This window comes from Plasmodium inui (genome assembly GCF_000524495.1).
Source record: "Plasmodium inui San Antonio 1 unplaced genomic scaffold supercont1.22, whole genome shotgun sequence".
In the NCBI taxonomy this organism is placed as follows: domain Eukaryota; phylum Apicomplexa; class Aconoidasida; order Haemosporida; family Plasmodiidae; genus Plasmodium; species Plasmodium inui.
The window spans coordinates 24,649-45,796 of record NW_008481856.1 but is presented as its reverse complement, the minus strand read 5'-3'; the positions used below and the strand labels follow the sequence as shown (position 1 = coordinate 45,796).

General features: G+C 48.4%; 5 protein-coding genes across 5 annotated transcripts; 1 reads left to right on the top strand and 4 right to left on the bottom strand.

Moving 5' to 3' along the window:
* Nucleotides 1-177: 177 nt before the first annotated feature.
* On the bottom strand, nt 178-5,593 carry C922_04332 (hypothetical protein; the record flags this gene model as incomplete). Its single annotated transcript, XM_008819915.1, has 12 exons — nt 178-300; nt 460-513; nt 718-849; nt 1,148-1,204; nt 1,334-1,420; nt 1,567-1,623; nt 1,775-1,811; nt 1,922-1,964; nt 2,129-2,178; nt 2,326-2,375; nt 2,528-2,692; nt 4,637-5,593. The coding sequence occupies 12 exons, from the start codon at nt 5,591-5,593 to the stop codon at nt 178-180; spliced, it is 1,812 nt and encodes a 603-aa protein (XP_008818137.1).
* Nucleotides 5,594-9,379: 3,786 nt separating this feature from the next.
* Nucleotides 9,380-10,726, top strand: C922_04331 (translation initiation factor 3 subunit I; the record flags this gene model as incomplete). Its single annotated transcript, XM_008819914.1, has 3 exons — nt 9,380-9,469; nt 9,639-9,684; nt 9,879-10,726. The coding sequence occupies 3 exons, from the start codon at nt 9,380-9,382 to the stop codon at nt 10,724-10,726; spliced, it is 984 nt and encodes a 327-aa protein (XP_008818136.1).
* Nucleotides 10,727-11,088: 362 nt separating this feature from the next.
* Nucleotides 11,089-14,040, bottom strand: C922_04330 (hypothetical protein; the record flags this gene model as incomplete). The annotated part of the gene is made up of 1 exon (XM_008819913.1): nt 11,089-14,040. One exon carries the CDS (start codon nt 14,038-14,040, stop codon nt 11,089-11,091), a length of 2,952 nt encoding a protein of 983 aa, XP_008818135.1.
* Nucleotides 14,041-14,638: 598 nt separating this feature from the next.
* Nucleotides 14,639-16,223, bottom strand: C922_04329 (cysteine sulfinate desulfinase; the record flags this gene model as incomplete). Its single annotated transcript, XM_008819912.1, has 2 exons — nt 14,639-15,916; nt 16,062-16,223. The coding sequence occupies 2 exons, from the start codon at nt 16,221-16,223 to the stop codon at nt 14,639-14,641; spliced, it is 1,440 nt and encodes a 479-aa protein (XP_008818134.1).
* Nucleotides 16,224-16,904: 681 nt separating this feature from the next.
* Nucleotides 16,905-20,884, bottom strand: C922_04328 (hypothetical protein; the record flags this gene model as incomplete). Its single annotated transcript, XM_008819911.1, has 13 exons — nt 16,905-17,075; nt 17,240-17,339; nt 17,467-17,618; nt 17,755-17,967; nt 18,104-18,197; nt 18,431-18,580; nt 18,715-18,973; nt 19,127-19,347; nt 19,771-19,817; nt 19,965-20,036; nt 20,194-20,285; nt 20,428-20,517; nt 20,674-20,884. The coding sequence occupies 13 exons, from the start codon at nt 20,882-20,884 to the stop codon at nt 16,905-16,907; spliced, it is 1,872 nt and encodes a 623-aa protein (XP_008818133.1).
* Between the last annotated feature and the right edge of the window lie 264 nt (nt 20,885-21,148).

Here is a 21,148-nt window from a genome sequence, read left to right as displayed (position 1 = left end):
CGCTTCAGCTTAATGTCCCCGGGATTTTCTTGCTTGAGTGAAAGGACGATACATACGTGTGCATGATTCGGTTTCCGATCTGTGTGACGGGGTGAACACGAAATGGGGTCGTTACATACATCGGGACATCATCCTCATCTGCATCGGGCATGAACTACTTTCTCAAAAAGGATGGTCTCAGTTCGCATGAGCAATCATGTTAGGAGGTGTCCCCCTCTGCACAATCTCACGAGAGCAGATTACCGATTGGTGAACCACTTCCATATTTTGGAGACTCAGGTCGGCGTAGAGAAAGGGGACCTACCAAAAGGGAAGCGACGGAGGAGGGGGAAAAAAAAAGACGGGCATTTCTTCCACCTAGCAGCGCATAAGGTATAGGCATTTACATACGCGCTCATCTTCATGACGAAGTGGTCTTTATCGCATCTACAATTTCACTGCACACTCTCTCTGCCTTACGAAGGAAAGGAACAACAGGAGGGAGAGCAGATGGGAGTCAATCAGACTCAAGTTCTAGGTGGAAAAGGGGGGGAAAAAAAGGAGAGGAGGTGCCGCATATAAATGTGTATACGTCTGTGCATACGTCTGTGCATACGTCTGTGTAGGTGTCTATCCTGGGGTAGGCCCACTGGGGTTCACTTCCACGCCCCTTCCTATGCACCAGAGAGATCAACCCAATGCAGAGGCCACCGTGCAGCACCCCCGCGGAACGCTTACCTTCAGTAGGAGTGAAGCAAATGCTGACGCGCAAGTGTAAATGAGCATCTGCACGTAGTCCCCTTCTCCCTCTCGATAAAACAGCTTGTTCTGTTTGTTCTTCCTAACCAAGTGTGCCAGGTAGAGTCCGGTCTGCGGGAGGGGGTCGTCACCGTGGTTAGAGGTGTTGCCGTGTTGGAAGTTGCATTGCAAGTAGGGTTTGAAGTAAAGAACGCCTCCCCTTTGCAACCGCGTCCTGGCACACAGCCTACTTACACTTAACAGGGAGGGTAGAAGGAGGTTGCTCTCCTGCGGGGTTCATGGAAGAAGGGTGAAATGGGCAATCGGCATTAATGCGAAATGGACGGGAACTTCCAATTGGTGGGAGCGTCCAAGTGGTGCTCCCTACAAAGAGGGGGAAGGGCGCGCTCTCTGCGCACCAGAGTCAAACCTGGTAAAAGGAAAGGGCCAAAGTAGCTATTCCGTTGGCCCCGAGGAGGAAGACGCCCTGCGGGGTGAAGGAGGCAAACCAGTGCGGACAAAATGGGGGCAAAAATGCGCGCAAACGTACACGGTGTAGGGCGTCCTTCCACGCACTGTTCTTGCCTCCATCGCTACCGCCGCCATTCCGCCTTACCACTGAATTGTCATACTCGAAGAAGGCCCCATACAAGAGGCAGCAGAAAAAAAAAAAAAAGAAAATGATTAGCGATTCGATGGGGACCTACATAGAAGGAGGGTGTGTGGTAATGGTCGAAATGGAGGACTTCCACAGTGTTGTCTCAGCGGAAGGAAAAAAGAAAAAAAAGAAAAAATGGTGAGGTAAAATGGTACTACAAAAATGTTTAACCCCTCTCCGAGTGCACATACCGAAATGACGTCGTTCTGAACGTTCAGGTAGACCAGCAGGTGCCCCAAGTAAAGTAACTGTCAAGTGAAAGAAAAAAAAGACACTTGTGTGGTCGGAGAGGTGCAGGGGGGCACACGCGAAACGGACTGAACCGCCTCGTTTGCATCGTTCGCATCGTTCACACTGTTGGCGCTCTTCGCATCTCCACCTCGTCCCAATTCGCCTTACGCTTATCAACAAAAAGGAGCAAAAGGAGAAGAAAATCCTGCGACCCGAATGGGAAAGAAAAAGGTTTTAACTTGGGGCACAAAATGAAAGGGTATAGCCGCATTTCTCACGCTCGGCCAAGTGGCACAGAAAATCGCGTCAGCTTACTGAGGGATTATTTCGTTCAGCACGGAGGGGTTGAGTTCTTCATCTGTGGTGAGGAGGTCGATAGGAAGGTGAGCAGCCGAATAGACGCTTCGCCAATACAGGCATGTAGCCACATTGGCGAGAGAAAGACGTTTCTCCAGTTGCAAAGGGAGCAATACATAAAGTATCCCACACACGAGTGGGAGAGAGAGAAAAAAAGAAACCTACCGATTAGCTCCTGGTTTGTTATTCTCCTAACAAAGCGGAAACAATTGTACCTGCGAAGTGAGAGTACGAGGGGGGGGCGAAGCTGTCTCACTTCACTGCGGCGAATAAACCACGAAGTGGTGACGATAGACATCTTCCCATCGAGATGGCAGCCTCCCAAAAAGGGAAACAACTCTGCCCATTCTGTGTGTCCTTACCAACTCATGCAAAACAAAAAACAGATGATAAAAAACCCGAAGAAGAAAGCCTGCACGGAAGGAGTGGAACAGAAGGGATTGCACAGAACGAGTTGCACATATTTGGGTAAGCACCTCGACTCATCTTCACACCTGCGTTTTCTACTCAGACGAGATGTGCAGATAGAATCTCACTGCTCTGTGTACCTCTAAACACACTCACCAGAAACACCAGGCTGGGAGAGAGGTGAAAAATATTCTTGACATCGAGGAGGAAGAGGAAGAAGAACAAATGTGATAGTTTGACTAGCCAAATGGCGTAATTATTGAAGACGAAGATATCCTTCCCATCTTTCAGTGTCCTTTCTCCGATTAGGTTCTCCTCTAGCTGCAAGGGGGGTGTTTGTATGTGGGGGGGGAAAGGGACCACATGCATTGCAGGTAAGCTGTTCGGGTCCCCCAAAAGGAGGGTTATTAACACGTGGAGGAGCCTTCCCCAACAAGACCATCATACACAGGGAGAAAACCATTCAGAGTAACTTTTCTCCCCTCTCCCTTTTTATTAACCAAAGAGACAGGCACCACTGACATTATGGCGATGCTTGGGGAAGACTGCGTCATCCACTAATTACGAACCGCCTCTCGCGAATGACACTCGAGAGCAGCATAGAAGGAGAGGGATGATGTTACCATTTTGGATAACTTGGGTACGTGGATGACGGGGGAAACAGATGTAGAGGCGACCACTCCGTCGCAGGGTTAGCGATTTCAATATACAAAGGACGTTTTTCCTTCGGAGAGAGAGAGTGGTAAGGGTAGAGCTACAGCCACATGCGTAGGTACACGATCGGGTGACCCTTATGTTGCTTCGTCATCTGCTGCCCCCCCCTCCGGGATGGCCAATAGGGGAATCTTTTTTTTTTTTTTTTTTTTTTTCTCCTATGTGTATCAGATTTTGCGGTACTTCCTTGAATGAACCTTCACATGCCCCCATGGGCAAGAAGAAACATCAAAAAAGGAGCAGCAGAAAAGAGGAAGCAGTAAAAAAGCAAGGAAAGGGGGAAGGTGAGAGCTAAAGTGCCGATATCATCTGGCCGATCGACTTCGAACCGCAACGGGGGTAGAAAATGCAAGGCATGGTGATCTACGTAATGATGGAGTTGTCGCATGCTCGAGCGGAGGAGGGGGAAAAGATGCTAGCCTAGTAAAGGGGCCATTTCACCGAGTGGATTCCCCAAGAATGGAGGAAGATCATCCCACCAACGACTGGCGAGTAAAATAAATGGCCGATTAAAAAGGGGACTACAACACTGCAACATTGCAACATTGCCAATTGTGTTCACCTACGTGTACAGAAGGATGTGTGCATTGCTTACTGTCCCCCCAAAAAAACGTACAGAATCGAGAAGGCGGTTAAGAAAGGGGAGAACTCGTGGGCCCATTAAAAAGAAAAAAAATAACGACTCGCCCCTAGTTTCACGGGGCACCTTTCTACGTTTTTCCGTTTCTCCCTGTCCATATGAGGCACAACATACGTATGCGCACTGCGTGGCTACCTTGTGGCGGAATGGAAGGGGACCTTCTTTCGGCGCGCCTATTACGTTGCCCTTTCGAAGCGTAACCTCGGAAGGTCTACAACGTTATATGATTACAAACACATGGCACTTATTTTACTGATTTTAAAAAAGTCATTTGAACAAATTCTTTTAAAAAAAAAGGGAACAAATGGCATGGTGGGAAAAATGCATGTGCAATTGTCTGGGGGTGCTGCCACAGGTACCGCATGTACATACATGCGCACGTGCGCGTGTACCTGGGGGCAAAGAAATGCTGCGGTGTTGCTGACGGACGGGGTGGCAAAGGAAAGAAGCAAAGAAAAGATACATAACAAAGCAGCGAAGAAAAGATACATAACAAAGCAGCGAAGAAAAGACGCATAATAAAGCAGCGAAGAAAAGACGCATAATAAAGCAGCGAAGCAAAGACGCACAACAAAGCAGCGAAGCAAAGAAGCACAACAAAGTAGGTGTCTAAGCAGGTTAACAAAGCAAATTACAACAAAAAAGCTGTGCAAGTGGCGGCGCAAATGGGGTAGAAAAACGAATAGCCAAACCACATGCACACGCCGCCGGGAAAAAATCCTTTTCCGACAGTTCACCTGAACAGGTCAGAAAAAAAAAAAATTCTTCCCCGAAAATTCGCCTCAAGAGGTCAGAAAATGAGAAAAGAAAAAAACACACAAAGCAAAGAAAAACACAAAGTAAAGCACAAATCTGTATATCGTGACAGGCAACACACGCGCAAAAACGATAACCCACATCTAGACAATCACCTTAGGCCGCCTAGCCATATACACCTTGCTCATAAGGATCAACAAAAATTCGTTGTACGAATATATGAGGACCCCCAAGATACAAAAAAAAACTGAGAGGGAGGAGTGTACGTTAAGGCATTGCTTGGAATCATATTTACAAAAAAAAATATGACTGAAAAGGAAAATGATGGCGACTTTGAGTCCTTTGAGAATTCCAACGGTGAGTGAGCCGCTAATCTTCATGATGTACCAGAGGGTGGACGACGTGACGAAGTTGAAAATGAATAGTCCCAAAAAACTTAGCCAAATGGTATTAATGTTTCCCTTCTTCTTCTTTATATTCTCCAAAATGAGATGATCAAAGTTGGGGATAGTCCATATGACTGTCCACAGGCTGACAAAGCAAAAGCTGAATATACCCATTAAACACACAATGTTCTGTCCTTCCATTTCACCCATGTACTTCTCGTTCAGTACAAATGTTAGCCCCATAAGAATGTTGCTTATGATGATTAAAATGACTCCGATAATTTCTTCTTTGTTAATTTCGAATTTGAGATTATTCGATTTTATGGCTATACCAAATGTTATTAACAGAATGCCAAGCAACTGAAAAGAGTTGATTCTCTTGTTCAGCAGTAGTCTTCTCCATATCGCTGTGAAGATCAGCGTGCAGCTGTCAATAATGATGTACAGAGCGGAGCCTGCATATATTAATCCTATTTTTTTCAACACTTGATTTACTAAATCCAGGACGGAAACAAAAAATATCTTTATCCATTTGCACTGACTCAACTTCTGCTTCTTCGGTAGGAACCCCACGATTATCATAGACAAATAATGCGGCAGGAGGAATATGAACGTGCTGGAGTTGCCGCACCCATTGTACTTTATAATGTCGATGAGCAGCGGCTGGAAGCAGTAGCTGACGAGGAACAAAATGAATGTCGTTATATAAAGTATTTCATTTTTCATTTTTTGTTGGTGCACTGGCGCGGCCTCGACGGTATGTGTGGGTGTGTGGCTGTCCGTGTGGCGGTCCCTCTTGCTGTCCTTGTGCCTATCTGTGTGACTGTCCCGGTGCCTCTCCGTGTGCTCTTCCAGCAGGCAGAGTCCAACGCGGTGATCACCGTTCGGGAAGTGCTCCTGCCCTGGTAAGGTGGCCTGTAGGAAACTAGACGTAATATTCTTTTCCACGTACGCGAGGCGAACATATTCTAACACGTGGGCAAAGCGTGTAGTGTATAACCGCGGGGTGGGACGAAAGAAGAAAAAAAAAAGAGAGACGCCCTTCGAGTTGGATCTAAATTGGTCAAGCTGAAGATGGCGTCGTTACATGCGGCTGCAACGTGTGTCTGTTTGGGGGTGTCTTTCTGGTGAGTTCAATAATACTGCTACTGCTTCGATCACTTCGGGGGTTCTTCCTTATGGAGTGAAAACTTCAAGAAGGGGGGGGGAGGAGGAGCGCTGCCCGATTGACAAGTTATTTGGGAAGGGTAAACAGACATAGGAGTGATGCCGCTTGGGGGCTGCCAAGCGGGGAAGATACGCACAGGTGGGACGCACCGGGGAAAAAACAAATGAACGTACGTGTGTAGGGGAAAAAAATGCGATGAAGCACTAATTGGTCTGCAGTACCGTATAGGCCACAAATGGTACGCGGCAAACGATGGGCGTTATACCACTTGGTTGCTTTTTGCACACAGACAGGGGTAGCACTACACACTGTCCGCAAAAGGCACACACAGAAGGGCAGGCGCGCTTCCCTCTCCCTCAGTGCTTATCAAGCAATCATCAAAGTAGAAAGTTTTCTCCGCGCGAGGGTAGCTCAACCAAGGGGTTATTCCGTATGGTCGACGCGAAAAAAAAAGAAAATAAAAAAAAAACAATTGGCCAAAAAATTGGGTGCAGAGCATATCCATAGATGCACTGAGAAACAAATGCGAATATTCAGTTAAACGGTTTCGCAATTGGCTGGGGGGCTATGATGACGATTAAAGATGGGAAGGAGGGGGGAAGGGCCTATTTTGGGAGAGGCACACCACATATGGAGGCTTAGCGTGGGTAGAAAGAAGTATACGCAGGTATAGAAGTAACACGTGAGGAGAGGCACACTTAAGCAGCCATGTATAATTCCCACGCGTATATGTCCAATCTATGGACAAGCTCAGTGGTTATGGTAAGAGTGGGGACACACCTCTTCCGCTAACCGCGCCGAAGATTAATGAGAGCTTCCCTCCTTTTGCTTTAACGCGGTCTTCCAACGTGATGATGCACCGACGCCACGCTGAGGCGACAGGACCGACGGTGTTGAAAAGACTTCCAACGGGGTAATAGTCAGAAGGCGTCACAAATTTGTGTTCAGTTAGCCAAGTGGGGTAGTGGCGAGGTGGCGAGGCGACACAAGGGGTCTCTCTCTCTACCCGTTAGACACACACTGGGAGATGCAAACGTTCAGGAAGAAGACACTCAAGCATGGGCATAAGGATAGGTATATGTATAGGCATAGGTATGCATTCACTATGGGTGAACTTTGGGGGGGCAAGGGGGTCCTCGTCTATTAAAGCCGCGCGTACAGACAAACCAGCACCCGAATGCGTCAGGAAGGACGAACTGTACAGGCAATATCTACATGTGTAACGGCAACCGCAACCACGTAAAAGAAAAATTTAATTAAGAAAAAAAAAAAAAAAAAAAAAGGGGGAAAACAAGAAATGAAAAGAGGAGAAGTCCGCTCTGTAACTCGCCCGCTCGACAACTACTCCAACGTTCACAAGCACATTACAACATTCACCGTGACGTATATCTGCAGGTGAACAAAGTTATCACGCTGGAGTAACATTGAAACACCTCAACCTGTCGACATAGGCTGGTTCAGTAACTGCTTTCTTTTTTTCTAAAAGGTTAAAGCATGAATTATTCATATTGAAGAGAGAAGTTTTTCTTTACTTTTTTTTTTTTTTTCAATTTGTTGGAAGGGCAATTTTTTTCACGCAACAATTTTGTTCTCCACTTTAAAATGGCATTTTATATAAAACTCGCATCTGACCCTTTAGTCAAGTCCATCTCTGATCATCGTAAAAAAGGAGAAGTAGGAAGGGAAGAAGTGGGGGTATACTTAACTCTGGGATGGCAATATTGTTACGAAAAAAATAAAATAAATTCAAACACAGGGAAACACAGAAAAAGTGAAAACGTGCGAGGGGGATTTTTCCGTTCGCTGATATATTTTTTCTTATTTTTTTCTTCTCCCCTTTTTGCGGTTTTTTTTCTTCTCATTGCTATGAAGATTTGCTATCTCCTATATTGCGGTGAAGCGAAGAAGGGGAAAGCTGATAGGCGTAAGCGGCCTTTAGGCAAAAGAAAAATAATACACCACTATGCGGTGTTACTAGGGTGTGCGGTTAAGTTTTTTACTTCCCTCTCATGGAAGCTCTGTGAACAAACGGGGGCGTAAATAAGGTGGTTACTTTTTCTTTTGGTTGTTACTAGATTTGCGCGAGGGTGACACCCGTCCCACGGGGGGGTATACATCGATATAATTATTACTTCTTATGGCTAATACGTGTATGTAATATATATATATGCGGTGCCCCGCGGATATATATTTCCTTTGAGGGTGCGCTTTTCTCATCGGCGTTGCCACTCAGGGGCATACTCCACTGGGCGGCATGAAAGGAAGAGCACAAAACAGAGGCGGGTCGATCCGTTCATCGCCTTGTCCATTGCCCCGTTCCCACTGCGTTGGTAATTTTTCCCCTTGGACGGACAGTATCATGGATGCGATTGCTCTCTAAGGGGGGGACCCCGCGACATAGGCAAACGGCAGATGCGCGTTGGCCTGCCTACGTAGAGGGGTGCAATGGGCAAAAAGAAGGGCGCAAAAAAAAAAGGCAAAATGGCAGAAAATGCCGTGAAAATGCCTCTATACCCCAAACACGGATTGCAAAATTTACAAAAAAAAAAAAAAAAGCAAAACGCGCAAAGTTAGAAAAATGCGAAATGTAAGGAGAAGCGAACGAAGAAGTTGCCATGTTCCGCAGTTGAGAAGGCCCACCAGCAGAGTAGCAAATAAAATTCTTAACAACCGCCCTGCCCCTTTCCCTTTTCCGGTAAATATAACACAAAGGGAGGCTTGAAAAAGTCAAACGTAGGAGCGGGGAACCTACAAAGACGACTCTGCCGTGGAGCCCCCTCGCGTTGCATTCCCCTACATAAAATAAAATACGGGTACCTGCCCATCCGTATGGTGGCCTACGCGTCCCCCTGCCTACTCTTCACCCACGTTACATCTCTCCTCACTGTCACCCCGTAGGAACGGATAAAATGACACAGACGGCCAAGTGAGAAAGCGCCCCGACAGAGTTACGAACCGTAGAGAGCCATCAGAGCCGCGACAAGAAGAAGAGGCCATGCCCAGTGGAGCCGTTCCCGGGACCGGTGGGGCAGTGTCAACGCATCACGTGGTGTAGCCTCGAGACCTGGCAGGGGAGAACTGCTCAAGGAAAAAAAAAGAAAAAAAAAAAACACCAGATTGGGAAAGCATCCAAGTGACCAACTCTTGAGAACCTCGTGCCCGTTCCGAAGCTACTTCTGCAAGACGGCTGGGTATACGCCACAAAAAATAACACTCACAGGAAGGGGGCAACGGAAGAAAAAAAAAAACGCCTTGCCCAGGGGGATGTCTCTTTAATCACCCGGGAGGGTAAAAGAAGAGTCACCCTTTTTTAACCCTGTCAAAAAAGTATATACTTTTACACGATGAAGAGGAAATACTTATGCGGGCACAATCGTCCGCTGACGCATGTGAATACGAATTACGATGGGGACTTACTTTTCACTACAGGGAGGGTTAGTATTCCCTTGCAGGAGGGCATCCCATCGTGGAGACCGCCTCCGTGTAACCTCCTCTGCGGTTAGCGCTGATAAGCGTGGCAGACACCGTCGCAGTGATCACATATACCAACACGTGTTTAAAAATCTTTTCCTTTTTTTTTTTTCCCCTCTTTCTTCACTTAAGGATAAAAAGTTCATTTTATGGAGAGTTGCTGATGGGAATCAAATAGGTAAGTGCAGCGAGTGAGGAGGCGGGATGAGGTGTGGTATCATCTGCGGTATGCTTTTTTCTTGTGGGAAATGCTGAGAGGATGCTCTTCGCCTGGACATGGCGAGGCGTCCCCACCACCACGTGGGCTTACCGCTTCGCTGCATCACCGCTTCGTCGCATCACCACTTCCTATCTTCGCTTCCCCCCCCTAAGGCCTCTACGAATGCAGTGGCGCCGTGTACAACTCCGACGTGACGTACGACAGCAAGCGGATTGTATGCTCCTCCGCCGCGAACAAGGTATACATATTTGACGTGTACACGGGAGAGCCGCTGACCGTTTTGGAGGAAAATGGCCCCGTGCGTTTCGTCGAATTTAACAAGAATCCATTGGACCAGAGCAGAATAATCGTTGCCACGGACAGACTGAAGGTGGAACACAAGAGATTCATCAAACTGTATGATTTAAAGAGCAATGAAGTGGTATGGAAACAGGAACATGAGAGTAGATGTATCCAAGTCAGGTGGTGTTTTTTCGACAAACTTATCCTTTCGGCACACGAAAATGGAGAGATTGTCATTTGGAATGCCGAGGATGGTCATCAGATGCGAAAGATACAAGCTCATTCAAAGGAGGTGACCAACATAGCCTTCGACAAAGACAGGATGATTATGCTGACTTCCTCTGCAGACGGAACAGCCACGTTAAGAGATGCAATAAACTTTGACGTGATAAATGAGTACACAGCGGACAGGCCACTAAACACGTGTGATATATCTCCCCTCTTTAAGAGTGAGAACAATCCGAAGAATCACATAATATTAGCTGGCGGTCAGGCAGCTGAACATGTTACCACAACTGCCTCCGGGGAAGGGAAGTTTCAGACGCTGCTCTACGACATCGTCCACGCAAATGAGTTAGGAAGCATCAAGGGCCACTTCGGAACGGTGCACTCCATTAAGTTCCTGCCACACGGTGATGGGTTTGTCTCCGGGGGCGAGGACGGTTTCGCGAGGATTTATCACTTCGATAAGGACTACTTCATCGGGAAGTACGACTAGCGGTGCAGTGGAGCCGTGGAGCGGCGAAGCACTGCACTCATTTGCTTCCTTTTCCCCCGCGAAGAAGCGATCCGAAGTGACCCCAATAGACTCCTTCCATGTCGACATTCGTTTGTTTTTCCCCAAACAGCGCCTCCCCCACCGCAAAAAAAAAAAGACAAAAAAAAATGCAGAAATGCAAAACCTTTTCCCCTTCTTTTTACCTCCTCGAAACAACTCCCTTTTAACGTATATCATCACTATGAGAACATTCGATGCGATTTTTTTGTCATCCCCCCATTTGGGCACCGATCGCAGTGCTGCTCTCTGTGGTTACAGCAGCCGTAGAAGCAGCACCGCTACCCTTCCTACACGCATCTCTACTACTGATGGCCATACGCCGACAGGGCACCCACCACCGGTTCCCCCCTTTTGCAATTCCGAAGGTACTTAGCGGGTCTGCCCTTCTGGGGGGCATCTCCCCGCACGGCGACACTCTCCTTGTGCTTGTAGTCGTTTAGGATGTAGCTTCTCGTAGCGTTGTCCAGTTGCTGAATATTCCATTGCGTCTTCGTGGCAAGTAGCTTCTCCGCCATCCCCGCCTCTTCCCACTTCCTCCCCATCCGTCTGTACCCATGTCGCAGCTTTGACAGGTTCACACGAACGGGTTCTTTCGTCACTGGATCTTCGCACAGGTGCACCGTCAGGCTACTCTTCTGGGGGAAGAGTGCTATGTAGCGATTAATCCGATTCACGACGTGGGCACTGAATAAGTAACTCCGCACATATGCCTCCTCGCTAAACGCATTCATAACGATTAGCAGGTCGAGATGCTTCCTCCCCGATCGAACTGAGAAGCCTACCCACAGGTGCAGAAACAGTTTGAGTAGTTCCTCCTTTATTTGTTTCTCGTTGCAGATGAAGCGGCGGTCGTGGGGGGACACAACCACTAGGGTGTTCCCCTTTGCACCTCTCGCTGCTGAGCGCTTCACCGATGCGTACCTCCCTCCACCAGCAGCGGAAGAAGTAGCGGCAGCAGCAGTAGCGGCAGCAACAGTAGCACCGCCACCCTTCCCCCCGAGGTGCCGCAGCAAAGATCGGTAGTCCCCTTGTTTAACCCTTTCAAAATAGATTAACATGAGACAATAAAGCGTTTCCTCCCCCAGCGGAGGGGACAGATTCCCCCAAACGGAATTGAAATATTGAAGCCACATGGAGGCATCTCCGTGATTCCCCTCTCGATGGAGAGTTAATAAATAAAAGGCATAATGGTACCTCCTCTTCTGCAGCCACAGCTTCTCTTCCTTTCTCTCCAATACGATACTTACTAAGAGGCGAAGCAAATTCGTATCCACGTAACGTTCGCACCTGTACAATGTGAAGGTAATTAAGAATAAGTAATCGACGTAGGCAGGGGGGAAGTGTTCACTTCTGAGGTCCACCTTCTTGAAGTCATCACAGATTCTCTTGGCTACATTCTTTACGATGTCTCTGTTTGGTAGTGTATATTTTTCCAGCGCTCCGCAGAGGAGGAGCATTTCTGTGTATCCTAGCTGGGAGGTTATTTCGGGGCAGGCGGGAAGCAGCGTGGCGAGGAGGCCGCTTAGACAGGTGGAGGGGTAAGAAGGGGAGGCTTCCATTAGGTGATTATTCCCTTCTCCTGTGTGGGCTTCTCCCCTTGTGTGGGCTTCTCCCCCTGTGTGGGCTTCTGCCCTTGTGTAGAATGCTCCCCCCGTGTTGGCTTCCCCCCCCGTGTGGGCGTCCAAACTCCCCAGCAGCAGGCGCACCAAACGGGCGGCATCCTCGCCCGAAAATTTATGCACGTTGTTTAAGAAGATGGATAAAAATGGAACAAAGTGTAGCTTATCGAAGCAAAGCTGTGCCAATGTCACGAGACACTTCACATCGTACTGCGTCACGAAAGGGGTTCCTCCAAACTGATGTTCGTACAGATGGATCCTCTCCCTCACCTCCGCAGTCTTATCTTCCAGCTGGTTCATACTATTAAGGAGGGAAAGAATCTCAACGCACTCATGTAACGTTGTGTCCAATGGCATTTCGAAAAATATCTTTTTTGCTTTCTTCGCCAAGGGGTTCAGGACTTCCGCGTGAAGCTCCCCATAGAGACATATGTACTTAACTATGCTTAGCATATTCCTTCCACTTAGTTCGACATACCACTCCGGGGATCTTTCACGTCTTCCATTCGTTTGCTTCTTCGACACGTCGCAAATATGATGTCCTCTCCTTTGTACTGTCCTCCTCACGTAGGATGATAAGTGGCTCTTCTTTAAAAGGGAATCTTCCGTATGTACAGAGGTGTTTTCCACTCTGCTCCTCCCAGTTGACACTCCGAAGACGTGGGAAAGGAAGTCATTCCAGAAGGGGACAAAGGGATTCTCTTTCAACGTAAAAAAGCAGAGCGCTTCACATGTCATGGCAACGTCATTCACAGTAAACATGTTGATATTATCTGCACAGTGGAGTGTTAACACGTGGAGGAGGTTCTTCTCCGAGCGGATCATTTGTGTCCAGTGGTTGTGTTGCCTGCCCGGGGGGGGCTCTCCGTCCACGCAATGGAGAAGCGGCTCAGGGGGAGTGGGAGAAGTGGACCCACTGCACAAACTGGACCAATTGTGCAACGCGTGAGACGCCTGGTTATCTCTTCCCAGGGGGGGCGGGTCAACCCGGTGCACTACGGACACATGTCGGAAAGTAAACTTTACGAGGACAAGAAAGATTTGCAGAAAGTGTCGGGGTTCCATGCTACGGTAGGAGTTTCTTAGGTAGGCGAAGAGGAAGCTGAGGAGGGCGGCGCTCCTTCTGTTTAGTTTCTTCAGAGCGATGGAGAGGAGGTATGCGTTTACGTGGTCGATGTGGCGATTGTACGGTGTGGTGTGGTCACTCCTCAGGTCGTTCATTGTGAGGGGGGGAGAGAGAGAAGCTGTCTGGGGGAGTGGGCCCATCGAACGCCCCTCAGCTGGCTCCTCAATTGGATCTGCCCCCCCCGTACACCCCACATTGCAGCAAAAGATCACTCTGTGCAGGTCATCCCAGACAAGTTCATTTTTAATCCTTCCCTTTATCACCTTCTTCAGCACTTTGCTAATGTCCTTTTCACTCAGAAGGTGCAGCTTCTTCTTAAAGAGGCGGTCCACCAAATGTTTTCCTTCCTTTCTTATATCCTTCTCCGCCGCTTTGAATATGGCCTTGTGTTTTTTGTATACTGCTGCTCGTGCGGTGCACTTGACAACGGTAGGGTTGGAGCTTGGCGTCGCGACAGCCTCAACGTCGCGCAGAGCGCCCTGAAGGAGAAACCGGCGGGGGATCCCCATGGTGGATTGCCGGATGGAGTTACTGGGAAGCGGTTCCACCGGGATGACAAACACAAAAAAAGGAATCCACAAAAGGGGCATAAATACTGAAGTGATCCTCCCCCTACTCCTCCTCGTGGCAACCACGGGAGCGGTGGAAATAATCGCGCTGGCAGTTCATAGTGTCAGCGCAAGGGCCTCAAAAATGGAGGGAGATCTCCCGCACTGAGATGTCGTGCACTGGGACGAGTGCTCCTCGAATGTGCTGAGCGAGTCAAATATGGTAAAAGTTCCAAACGGAGAAAATCGGCGAGCGGGTTAGCCCATCAAACGATCAAATCGATTCACTAAAAGTTTGTAGGAAAAAAAAGAAAAAAAAAAAAAAACAAAAGGCGCTCTTACGAAGAGCAGAGCATACCTTCTTTAACCACTCCTCAAATGTGCGCGGGAAAGTTACTAACTCGGAAGGGATCCACAAATGGGGTGTACATAAAGGAATACATTTTTGTGAGTGTGGCGTGGAGGAGTCACCAAAAGGGTCGTATCGATGATATCCACGAAGGAGTTCCCCCAGTGTGGAAGTTACAACATTGTACTTCTTCATCGCACGTCTCATTTCTTACTCGTACTTCCCCCTGTTCATCCCACTCAACATTCGCGCAACGGACGCGATCTGCTCAGCGACGTACTGAACCTCCTCGGGGGTGTTATAAAAGAAAAGCGAAACGCGCGCGCAGTCGGGTATTCGCAAGAACTCCTTCAGCAGTAGGGACGCACAGTGGTGACCAGACCGGATGCACACATTCTTGAAATCAAGGAAGGTTACCAAATCGAAGGAGGTGAACTGGTCTGACCACAGGGGTAGTATAGGAATTTTTTTTCCCTTGTCCTTTCGGATGTTGTGTATGTAGAGTCTGCACTGGTCGTCCTCGCGGCTTCTGCCAATAGGCACACTGCTAGTGCCGCTGCTTCGATTGTTGCCACTCATTACGCCCCTTTCTCCCGGGAGCTGCACCAGGCCCCCTTGCAAGTGCTGACCCAAATGGTAGACGAGAAGATCGTAGAGGTACATCTCGTAGCGGCACAGAAGGTTGTGGTCGATCTTGTTCAAAAAGTCAATGGCGACACCCATGGAAATGATCCCCGCGATGTTCTGCGTGCCAGACTCGAAGAGATGCGGGGAGGACGCAAACTCGGATTCATATTTACCAACACTTGTTATCATATTGCTTCCGTACAAAAGTGGTCCAAATTTGTATGAACATGTTAAGGTGTTTTTTAAGTAAATAAAACCACAGCCCAAAGGTGCACAAAATTTATGTCCCGATGCGATTAGCACATCAGGGCAGGAGTTATTCGCTTCCATCCGTTTGAGGTCATATCTTATGTGTGCAAAACTTTGAGCAGCATCTACGACGACAATGACATTTTTGTTTACCTCCCTGACTGCCCTTATAATGGCAGATAACCTCTGAATGTTTCCTAATACATTGGATACGTGACTTATTGAAATGATTTTGGTGTTATTGTTGATCCTCTTTTGTAACTTCTTGATGTGAATGTAGCCGGTACTCTTCAGCGGGATGTATTTGATTTTTCCTTCTTTTTTCCTCTTTACTTGTTCTTGCCAGGGCACTATATTGGAGTGGTGTTCCAAATAGGTGAGGTATATTTCGTCTCTCCTTCTTTGGATTACTCGATCCATCAGCATGCTGCAGATGAGGTTCAGCCCGTGTGTCGTGCCGCTTGTGAATATAATTTCATCCTCCCTTTCGCAGTTGATGTAATTCTTTATCTTCTTCCTCACTTGTTCGTATCTGTTCGTCGCGTCCAGGCTCATTTTGTAAATCCCTCGGTGGATGTTGGCATTCTCGCTGGAGTAGAAGTCGGTCAGTCTCTGGGGGAAAAGTGGCCAGGCGGTGTAGTGAGGCGGTGTAGCAGAGGGGTGAGACGGCCGTGTGCCTGTGTAGTGAGGCGGTGCATCAAAACGGTGAGACGGAGGTGCGACAGTGTATAGCCTTCTCATTCACCACGCTGCTCACCCTTATGACGCAGTCCGGCTTCTGGGTCGTGGCCGCACTGTCGAAGTACACAGGGCAATTCTCCCTCTTGAAGAAGGGGAATTCCTCCCGAATTCGCTTGAAGTAATTCTCAACGCCGGCATCCATTTGAGGCTTCCCATTTTCATAGTTCAGCTTGGTCATTCGATGGGGGAGTTTGCCTATGTACAGGTCACTCCTACCGACGTGGTACGCGTAACATGTGTAATTCGCGAGGCGTAGCAGCAGGCAAATCCATGCAGCACTCGAGGGCCGCATGATCACATGGTGTTATGGCACTATACTATTCTCCTTTTTTTAAAGAGTGGGTGATGGGTAGCTGCGCGCCCGATTTGGCGACTGATTGATTGATCGATTAACCGATTGCCCATTTTACACAACTTTTAAAATGATGTAGCTTTAACTGATAAGGGGTTCCCAGTGGGGAAGATCAGCATATCGCTTCTGAGAAGCTAGCCATTTGAGGGGAAAAAAAAAAAAAGGAAGAAAAAAATACCTTAACCGTTCAGGTTGTTCAGGTAGTTTTTCTCCAAAATGGGCGACATTTCGTGCAGAAAAAAAAAAAAAAAAAAAAAGAATTAATAAAGTAGAACGGAGCAGGAGACAACGCAGTGGACCATATCGATAAACAAGCAGGGGGGATAACTGATGTAGGAAAAAGCTAACACATGTGCCGCTCGCTGGGATAAAATAAAGGAAAAGAAAGAAAAAAAAGTACACGAGAAAGGAATGGCTCAACGGTATGTACACACGCGGAGCCTCTTCTTCTACTTCGCTCAGCAGGGCGCTCACCGCATCGCAACGCTGCTTCACTACACCGCGTCGCTAAATCGCGTCGCTAAACCGCTTGGCCTCCTGCAGGCAGAACTCGAAATTTCTAAAAAAGTAGAATGCCCAGAACAGCCGTACCCTTTGGCTCTTTTTTCTAATTATCTTTTTGTACACCTGGTCGGCGCGCGCATCGAAGGGGAAGACGTGGTGGACGTGGCTGATGAGCTGCGAGGCCGTGAAGTAACAACAAAGGGAGATAGAAAATGGGCGAAACATTTAACGAAAGAACATGCGAAACACTGTAAACGTTGCAAAAAAAAAAAAGGATAGTCACTTCCATGGCGCATGTGAAGAGAAACTTCTCCTTTTCTTTTTTTTTTTTTTGTTACCAAGTCGGGCTTCTCCTCCACCCCCACGACGCCTCGAAGGAAACCATTTATTTCGTCGACCGATTTGCGTTCATCCGTTTCTCTGCTCATGAATCGCAGGCTGCGGCAAGTGGGAGTGTAAGCGGCGGAGAAGTAAGCATACACGCAGTAGAAACCCACAGCATGCAAAAAAATCGCCCCTGCTAATCGCCAGGCACACACAAATGAGAGACGCGGACAATCGTTACCTCGTCTCGTAAAGGCCCCCCTCAGGTGAAGGTTCTCCTGGATGGTCCTCGAGTGCACTAGGCCCATCACACTGGGGGGGGAATATGTTGTGATCGTACAACACCGAGATCAGCTTGTTCTGTTTGTTCCTTTTGAATAAGAGGAGGGATTCCTGGGCGTGGGGAAGAGGCACATAAAGGTAAAAGGAAACGGCATGCATTAGTGCGGTCTCTCTCTATACATATATATATATTTATCTGTCTGTGTATCTCTTTCTCCCCCTTCCCATCCGCCCGCATCCAACTCACCAACGAGTGCGAAAAAGGCAACATATTCTTGGCAAAGCAGACGTTGGAAATTCTAACAACGTGGGAGCGGAATTTCGACAAGTATTTTTTCACGAGTGTGTCTTTTTTTTTCTTCTCCTCGAAGATCACATTCCGCAGAAGGTTCTTCAGTTCGGGTGGACTCAGACAGAAAATGATTTGTTCACATTTGATGGACTTCCTTCCGAGACGCACCTAAGGTGGTGAGGCAACCGTGGAAAGTAAAAAAGAGGGGGGATTATAGAACGCTCATTTTGAGCTACACGTGTAGCGGTCTCTCTGCACAGAACAGACGAACCATCGCAGGCGCGACGATCAAAGGGGACCTAACCTTCACCCCGCGGCGCATGCACCTAATTTGTAGGTCTCCCCTCCTGGTTATCACTTCGACGTTGCTGCATAATTGTAGGTGGTCCCGAAGTTTGCTAAGGGGGGAGGCGAAAGAGGAAAGGCGAAAGAGGAAACGTTAAAGATGAACGGTGAAAGATTAACCGTGGATGTTATTCCACTCGGGCGACAAAACTAAGTGTTTGTGTGTCTGTGTCTGCCACTTTGGGCTGCGACTCTGACGAAGGACAAACGAACATCTGGAGTTGCTCCTACGTCCTATCTGATCAGCACCATGTGGAGGTGCCCACTGGATGATAGTCCTGCTTACTTCACTAGGGTGACGTTTCCCTTCCTGAATTTTCCGATCTTCTTTTTTTTGGAAAAGATGGACGAGCTACCTGTTCTTGCGGTTGCGCGGAGAGCCTTGATGAGGGACTTTTCTTCCTCCATCCGATTCATAAAGTCGGAGAAATGGGAGCTGCAGGGGGGGTCGCAATGAGGGGGAGCCAAATGGAGGATATCCCAAATGGGGGGTATCCCAAATGGAGGATATCCCAAATGGAGAGACGAATGCAATCCTGAAGAAGCATTTGCCCCAATCAGCGCACCTACCGCATGAGCACATCCCGGGGAGGGTACCCAAAGTAGTGGAGGCAGTATGGACGAATCACACTTTCGAATAAGTGAGCTCCGAATCGTTTGGAGAAAAATGAGTCCATTCGCTCCCCCTTTGGCGTAGGGATGGATGATCCGAAGAGGTAGTCTTTCACAAGGTAGAACAAAATCTTCAGGATAAACTTATTGATTCGGTAAATTCGTCCAAATTCATCCAAATAGGAAAGGTTGTTTGCGTACGGGTTACTCAAAATGACTGCGCAGAGGGAAGGGGGTTGAAGGAGGAGCAATGACATTAACACAGTTACTATGCGACGGGGATGACTGACAGACATATGTGTGAGCAGCTATACTTGTGGAATAACAGAAGGTGCGCCACAACTTCTTCTGTCTCAATTTTGAGACTTACCTTCATCCTCTGCAGTGACCGATCGAAGCAGTTCATTGAAATGAGAGGAAGGCCCACCCAGGGAGAAGCTATAGTGCCTCCCCACCTCAAATACGTTGTTATTTAAATACACTGTATCAATGAGGCTGCATTTCATCTTAACGTTTAGCAGCTTCACGTGGTGTTTATTTTTGGACAAGTATAGGGCCAGACAGAGGGAGTCCACGCCGCCGCCTACAATGCTGCTCAGGTAAGGGGCAGGAGGAAAACACAAGCATCACGGAACAGTGTAGGTTGAACGTAGCTTAGCATGTGCCGCTTAACGGTACAAGCACGCGAGCACACTCTCCTGCCCGTGCGTACTTCTCATCTGAGCGAACCATATAGATTTGGTAGCCTTGGCCATTAGCTGGGCGCGCCGAGGGGACGACGCCATCGGGGGGAGGAAGCAAAGCGGTCTGCCGCGAAGAAAGGGGACGGGTTGTCGTTAATAGTGTCACAGCAAAAAAGAGGGGGGCCCTACTTGGGTGAACGTCCAACGAAGTGTAATTGGACAATAGGTGTAGAAGTAGAAGCAGAAGTGGATGTAGCAAAAGAAAGAAAAAATTCTCTCACCAGCTAGGAAAACTTCTTCCTCTTCTCCACGCCAATCGCGACGCTAAAACTCCAGCTCGCCCTGCAAACTGCGGAAGAACATCTCCTTCCCGTCCACCTGCAGAAAGGGTAAAGATTTAAAAGGGAGCGGTGAGTGAGGGTCGCCATGAAAGAGAGAAAGTCGTGAAAGCCGCCAAATATGCTCGTGCTGGGATCCCTGGAAGTGGAGTCACTCCCGTGGAAGGCAAAAGAAAACGCATCAAACCTTCATCAGTCCTCCCTTAAGCTTTATCTTCCAATTGCTACTTGCGTTCCTGCGCCCACAGGGTTTGGTTATCTGCAGGAGGGGAAAAAAGGAGAGAAGGGAAGAAGAGTTAAACAGCGGGGGGAACTCCATCAGGGTCGTCGTCACATCAGCTCCGTTGCAAAGAAGCATACCATCCCGCACCATTACAAACCCCCCTAGGTCCTCTCCTCTGTCTGGCAGGACTTACTTTGTCGCAAATCCCGACGATCACGTTAGATGTCGGGGGGTCCACGTCGCTCAGGTCGCTTATGGAGATGTCGTCTAGTTCTTTGAGTTCGTCTGAGGAGGGGAAGCAGTGGACATGGGGGTCAGTACATGGTCTCGTATCAAATTGGGAAGGTTCCTCCCACAGTGAAACGCGCAAATGCGTCACTACACATCTCTGTGTGACGGCTGAAATGTAGCTCGCAGGGGGCCTCACCCGCCTCGTCATCCTGGACGTGCTCTTCCAGCTCGACTATTTCCTTCTCCTCCACTTCGGCGTCTTCAAATTCGTCGTCCTCAAAGTCGTCTGCGTAAGTGGGAAGAAGAATCATGAGGGGAGAGAAGCGTGTGTGTGGGGAGAGTATACATGCCGCACGGAGGATAGAAGTGTGGCGGCTACACAGCTGCTCAGACACTACGCTGCTTGGCTACTCCACTGTTTGCCGCTTCGCCGCTCCCTTACCGGTAATGTTGATCCTGCCCTGCTGCTGCGGCACGCCCGGCTGGTCAGAGGCCCTCTCCGTAACCTGCAGCTTCCTCTCATATATCTTCAGCCACCTGATCTTTATGGCTTCCAAAATGCGTGTGTTGTAGAACTGGCTGCACTTCTCGATGGTCCCGTCGATGATCTTCCTGTGCACTTCCTCCAGCTCAGAGTCTTTCAGCAGGGACATTTTCGCTCTCGGGGGGCAGCGGGAAAGCGTCAGATCGGCAAAGCGGTACAGCGGCCAATCCGTTAGGCGACGCAGCTACACGCACAATTGTGTAGCCCCCCTGTACGTTCCTTCGAGTGGCAAATAAGAACACAACGGGCGAGAGCTACCTTCCTTTCAAATGAATGGTTTAAAAAAAAAAAAAAAAAAGGAAGATGGACAACGTTGTTTCCAGTTTGACCCGCTGTTACTCTCGTAGGAACAAAAAATTACCAACTCCTCCGC